The sequence below is a fragment of the Cariama cristata genome, unplaced genomic scaffold, assembly GCF_000690535.1.
Source record: "Cariama cristata isolate BGI_N322 unplaced genomic scaffold, ASM69053v1 scaffold20854, whole genome shotgun sequence".
Classification (NCBI taxonomy): Eukaryota; Metazoa; Chordata; class Aves; order Cariamiformes; family Cariamidae; genus Cariama; species Cariama cristata.
The window spans coordinates 385-6,819 of NW_009611550.1; the positions used below are offsets into that span (position 1 = coordinate 385).

General features: G+C 52.5%; 1 protein-coding gene across 1 annotated transcript in view; it reads left to right on the plus strand.

Moving 5' to 3' along the window:
- Nucleotides 1–29: 29 nt before the first annotated feature.
- Nucleotides 30–6,435, plus strand: part of SNRNP200 (small nuclear ribonucleoprotein 200kDa (U5)) — a gene marked incomplete at its 5' end in the record, with an annotated part of 21,926 nt that continues 15,520 nt past the window's right edge. Inside the window, 10 exon segments of the mRNA XM_009698307.1 lie at nt 30–193; nt 626–797; nt 1,686–1,878; nt 2,136–2,191; nt 2,807–2,905; nt 3,213–3,365; nt 3,823–3,922; nt 4,111–4,247; nt 5,102–5,185; nt 5,415–5,588. Of these exon segments, the coding sequence (XP_009696609.1) occupies nt 30–193; nt 626–797; nt 1,686–1,878; nt 2,136–2,191; nt 2,807–2,905; nt 3,213–3,365; nt 3,823–3,922; nt 4,111–4,247; nt 5,102–5,185; nt 5,415–5,588 (1,332 nt within the window).

Genomic DNA, 6,435 nt, shown 5'->3' on the forward strand with positions numbered 1-6,435 from the left:
CCGTCAGCCCCTGTTCTTTCTTCTCCCAGAACTCCAACCTCGTCCTCCAAGCCGACCGCTCGCTGATCGACCGGACCCGACGGGATGAGCCGACGGGGGAGGTCTTGTCCTTGGTGGGCAAACTGGAGGGGACCCGCATGGGGGACAAGGCCCAGAGAACCAAACCCCAGATGCAGGAGGAGAGACGAGCAAAGTGAGTGTGAGCTCAGAGCTGAGGGGGTGCAGAGCCCTGGCTGAGAAGTGTGCTTGCGTCAAAAACACTCTGGGCAATTAATTTTTCATTCCTGTCTTTGAATAACACAGCCTTGATTTGTTTTAGTGTTATAAATGGGGTGGAATTCAACGGTGTCAGAAATATTTTGTAGTGGAAAATCTGCTGGTGGCGTGAGCACAGGGCTGCAGACCAGAAACTACCAACCTGGAAGATGTAGTGATGATGTTTTTTTTTTTCATTTGGAGTTGCTTGCTCTGTGTTAAGAAACTAAAATTGAAGTGAAAAATTAAAATATATGAATTTTTTTGCTTTATTTTTCCAATGAAAGAGACTAGCGTTACTTGAAGTAGCAGGAGCAGGGCTCTGCCGTGGGGCTGACCCAGGTGATGTCCTCCCTTCCCCTCTTTCCAGGAGAAGGAAGCGTGACGAGGACAGGCACGACATCAACAAGATGAAGGGTTACACCCTGCTCTCCGAGGGCATCGATGAGATGGTGGGCATCATCTACAAACCCAAAACCAAGGAGACCCGTGAGACCTACGAGGTGTTGCTGAGTTTCATTCAAGCAGCTCTTGGGGACCAGGTGAGGATGGGGATGCCTCGGGATGGGTGTCCCTGCTCTTGCAGAGGATTCAAAGCCTGCAAGATCCAGCCCTTTGGTGTTTTAATCCTTCCCTGCAATCCTGCGGGATGGCTTCTCTTGTATCGGTGCTGGCTTTTGGGCTCAGGGATGTTGTGATGGTGCCTTTGCTGTGGGGGTGGCATTTCGGTGCCTGTATGAGGGTCCAAAAATGGGAGGGACAGACACTATAGAATCATAGAATCATTATGGTTGGACGAGACCGCAAAGATCAAGTCCAACCGTACACCCGATGCCACCATGCCCACTAAACTCCTAAACCATGTCTTGAAGTGCCACATCCAAGCGTTTTTTGAACACCTCCAGGGATGGTGACTCCACCACCTCCCTGGGGAGCCCGTTCCAATGCCTAACGACTCTTACAGTGAAGAAGTTCTTTCTAATATCCAGCCTGAACCTCCCTGGCGCAACTTGAGACCGTTTCCTCTTGTCCTGTCACGAGTTGCCTGGGAGAAGAGACCGATCCCCACCTGGCTACACCCTCCTGTCAGGTCATTGTAGAGAGCGATCAGGTCTCCCCTCAGCCTCCTCTTCTCCAGACCAACCCCCCCCAGCTCCCTCAGCCGCTCCCCATCAGACTTGTGCTCCAGACCCTTCACCACCTTCGTTGCCCTTCTCTGGACTCGCTCCAGCACCTCAAGGTCTTTCTGGTGGTGAGGGGCCCAGAACTGGACACAACACTCGAGGTGCGGCCTCACCAGTGCCGAGTACAGGGGGACGATCACTGCCCGAGTCCTGCTGGCCACACGATTTCTGATACAGGCCAGGATGCTGTTGGTACCCTTCACGTAGCAAATCTCTTCTCCACGCTCCACATTATTCCTTTCGCAGCCGCGTGACATCCTGTGCGGAGCTGCCGACGAGGTCCTGGCGGTACTGAAGAACGAGAAGCTGCGCGATAAGGAGAGGCGGAAGGAGATCGATCTGCTGCTGGGGCAGACCGATGATACACGCTACCACGTGCTGGTCAACCTGGGGAAGAAGATCACGGATTATGGCGGAGACAAGGAAATCCAGAACATGGGTATGGGAAGGCGTTGTTGGGGGCTGCGGCTTCAGGGACGGGGCTGGCAGAAAGTCGAGTTACTGGTGCCAAACCCAGCCTGAGTCTGGGGTAGTGTTTGCACACAGAGAAGCCAAAAAAATGGGCAGTTTTCAAGGCCCCAAACCACGTTCTTTTCATCTTCTGGATGCGCAGCGGTGTGGGCGGGCATGTGGATCTGTGGACCTTGCGTATGGTGCCCAGATTTTCTGACGAATTAACTCTGCTCTCTCTTGCAGATGACAACATTGATGAGACATACGGAGTGAATGTGCAGTTCGAGTCTGATGAGGAGGTACGAGATGAGAGGCTGCAGGGTGGCAGAGGAGTCTCTGCCCTGTCCCCTCACTCCGAGCCGCTCTGCAGGGACCGCATTTGTCCCGTTTTACTTGGTCGCGTTGGGAAGTGGCATTGGCTCGGGCTGGGATGTCTTTGCCAGGAAGGAGAAGCCAGATTATTTTAGATGCCGCTTCCTGGCTTGGGGAGGATTTGTTGATTATCCTGCTAATCCAAGGCTTATCATGAGTCAGTACGATGGAAAACAGATGGTGATATTTAGATCTCGTGGGGAAACTTGACAGATCAGGAGGAAAAGGGAAATTAAAATGTGCTGGCTGGAAGCGTTTCATAGAAACACTCCCTGGGACTGTTTTTTGGAAGAGACTGGGACAACGATGAGAGAGACAAATATGAGATTGTTGGAGGAGTCGCTGGCAAAACCTCTCTGTAGAGAGTAGAGATAATCTTACCACGTGGTCCTTTACCTGAGTGACAGCATTATGTTCCTGTTAAAAGCACAAGGCAGGCTGTTTCCCCTCGGGAACGAGTTGCCAGATTATTACTTTCTGTCAAGGAAAAGCTTTTCTTTGATGTTTGCAAAAGCCGCTTACTGGAACTCTTCTTTCAACAGGAAGGCGATGAGGACATTTACGGTGAAGTGCGTGATGAGGCGTCCGATGATGACATGGAGGGAGATGAAGCCGTTGTTCGTTGCACGCTGTCGGCCAACGTGAGTCACCGAGGAACACGTGAAATGTGGTTTGGGGTGGTCTGGAGGAGGGTCAGGGATCCTGTTGGTCTGTGGATGGAGTTCAGGTCATTTGCGGGTGGAGGGGAGCCTTGAAGCTGTTGTCTGATGGAGGCCGAAACAAATGTTAATAAAGTTAACAGGTCTGGCAGGTGCACAGCTGCATCTGCTGCTTCTCTGCTCCTCTGCCAGGGTAGAGAGAGGCCCCAAACGCTCGCTCCACCCCACAGAGGTCGCGTGCCTGCTTTCCTCTCGCAGGAAGATAACATATTTGTGGGATTTTCTTAAGCTTGTGGCATCGGGTGAGCTGATGAGTTCGAAGAAGAAGGATCTGCATCCTCGAGACATCGACGCCTTTTGGCTCCAGCGGCAGCTGAGCCGCTTCTACGATGATGCCATTGTTTCCCAGAAGAAGGCAGATGAAGTGCTGGAGATCTTGAAGGTCAGTGGCCACCTGATCCGCAGGATTGCAGTGATCTCAGAATACCTCTCTGACTGGAGGACAGGAATTTGCACCAACAACTCGTTATCGATGTTTCTTTAAATGAAATGTAAATGTGGATGTGCCATGTTTGCCAACAAGATAGATAAGCTCTGGACTAGGTCGGGCCTAGTCTTAAGTCACAGAAATCTTCTAAGGGGAAGGTGTTTGGGTTTTTGTCAGCGCTTGCTGGGAGATCATTGTAAGCTGGGTCTGTTTTCCTGCTAATTTTGGTGCTGATGCTCGTGTGCGCTGGGCATCGAGAGGATGGGGATTTTATCTGCAGTCAGAATTGGGAACCAAGTCTTGCCTATAGCTGCTGTTTAGCTCCAGTCGAGTTCAGTTCTGTGCAAAGCAGGGATTCTCGTTCTGTGGGGCGCAGAGGTAACCGGTTGTTCCTCGTTTCTTCCTCTCCCAGACTGCAAGCGATGACCGGGAATGTGAGAACCAACTTGTTCTGCTCCTGGGCTTTAACACCTTCGACTTCATTAAAGTCCTTCGGCAGCACCGCATGATGAGTGAGTGGCATTCACTTTAACCATCCCGCCTTGTTGTTTCCCTGCTGTTCTGATGTCATTTTAGCACAACCCAAGGCTTCTTAACTGCCATCAGTGTTCCTTTGTGAAGCTTGGCCCCTTGTTATTTGCTCCCTTCTTTTGGTTCAACCCTTAACCCCACCTGCCATCCCTTAATTTTCTTTCCTCAGTCCTGTACTGCACTTTGCTGGCCAGTGCACAAAGTGAAGCTGAAAAAGAAAGGATAATGGGGAAGATGGAAGCGGATCCCGAGCTGTCGAAGTTCTTGTATCAGCTGCACGAGACAGAGAAGGAAGATCTCATCCGGGTAAGGCTAGAGGGAACCTCGGGCAGGACGAGAGGAGGAACCGTGGGATCCTTGCCGCCGTCTGCGGGCATCGTTGGGCTGTGTGTTTTGTTTGCTGTTTGTGAGAGAGGAGCCTGTTGAGTCAGCGGGAATCGTGAAACCATAGGACTAACGTTGCTTAGGTGACGGCTGAGAATCTGCTGAGAGCATGATCTATTTATCACTTCTTATTTTTGAGTCACTCGGATGTTTGCCTTTCCAGTAAAATGTCAATATCTGCAAGTTTCACGTTTTAACACTGGTGTTAACTGTCGTGTAACAGCATCGTTTCACTTCTGGGCCTCTTTGGTGTGAGGCTCACCGCAAGAAAACACCCTGGTCACCTCTGATCAGCTCCTAATTGCCTGGGGCTGGAATGTGTCACTCAACAGTTTTTTTTGGCTCTGCTTGGCCTTTGGATGACAGCAGTTCTGTGACTGATTTGGGGGTCGTTTTTTTGGGGGTTGTTCCTGCTTTGTTGCTAGAAAAAACCCTGGTTATGTTGATGTGCGGGGCCAGTTTGGTGTCTCTGTGTTTGAGGAGCGCTGCTGGCATGCAGCAGGCTGGGCTTTTGCTAGGGCACGGCAGGTTTGTGTGTCTTCACTCCCTGCTTCCTTTCATCTGCTCTCCTGGAAGGCACATTTACATTCTGGCCTTGGGGGCACTGTTTTTTACTGCCAAAAATTATTGGCTCTGGTTACGTGAATGCCTGTGCTTGAAAGAAATTGTGGTGCGTGGCGCAGACTCGCAGGGTGCGAAGCCGTGTGTGCCAGGAGAGCCTGGCAGTCCATGGAGGAGGCTCGGCAGCGGGGCTGAATTTTCATCTTTTCGCACAGGAGGAACGCTCTCGCCGGGAGCGTGTTCGCCAGTCCCGGATGGATACTGACTTGGAAACCATGGATCTGGACCAAGGAGGGGAGGTAAAACTCTTTGAAGTCATCTGTTCCTAGCCCTTCTCACAAGCATCTGCAGTAAGTGCAAAAAGAGTATTTGAAGTGGCATGGGTGGGAAGATGCCAAGAATAAGCCCCTGATGTGGTAAAGAGGTGCTTGCCAGTTGGATGCAGTTGCTTTTCCTTTGATCCCAGGGTGAAAATGGCAGGAGAAGGTTGTTCGCTAATCCTTGCCCCTTTCCCCTTGCTGTTGCCAGGCGCTGGCTCCCCGGCAGGTGCTGGACTTGGAGGATCTGGTGTTTGCTCAAGGCAGTCACTTCATGGCCAACAAGCGATGCCAGCTCCCCGACGGCTCCTTCCGCAGGCAGCGCAAAGGCTACGAGGAGGTGCACGTGCCTGCCCTGAAGCCAAAACCTTTTGGCTCCGAAGAGGTAGGTGACCTGCTTTGTTCCCTCCTCGTTTAGCACTTGGTGTGCTGAGTGACGAGATGACTGATGTCATCTATCTGGACTTTGGTAAGGCCTTTGACACGATCCCCCACGACGTCCTTCTCTCTGAATTGGAGAGATGTGGATTTGGTGGGTGGACTGTTTGGTGGATGAGGAGTTGGCTGGATGGTCGCATCCAGAGGGTGGTGATCAACAGCTGGATGTCCGGGTGGAGATCAGTGAGGAGTGGTGTCCCTCAGGGGTCCGTACTGGGACCAGTACTGCTTAACGTCTTCATCAGTGACATAGACGGTGGGATGGAGTGTACCCTCAGCAAGTCTGGAGATGACACTAAGCTGAGTGGTGACACACCTGAGGGACGGGATGCCATCCAGAGGGACCTGGACAGGCTGGAGAAGTGGGCCTGGGCGAACCTCATGAGCTTCAACAAGGCCAAGTGCGAGGTCCTGCATGTGGGTCAGGGCAAGCCCTGGCATCAGTACAGGCTGGGGGATGAAGGGATGGAGAACAGCCCTGCCGAGAAGGGCTTGGGGTGTTGGTTGACGAGAAACTCACCGTGACCCGGCCATGTGCGCTGGCAGCCCAGAAAGCCAACTGTGTCCTGGGCTGCATCCCAAGCAGCGTGGCCAGCAGGTCGAGGGAGGGGATTCTGCCCCTCTGCTCCGCTCTGGTGAGACCCCCCTGCAGTACTGCCTTCAGCTCTGGGGTCCTCAGCACCGGAAGGACATGGACCTGTTGGAGTGAGTCCAGAGGAGGCCACGGAGATGATCCGAGGGCTGGAGCACCTCTGCTGTGAGGACAGGCTGAGAGAGTTGGGATTGTTCAGCCT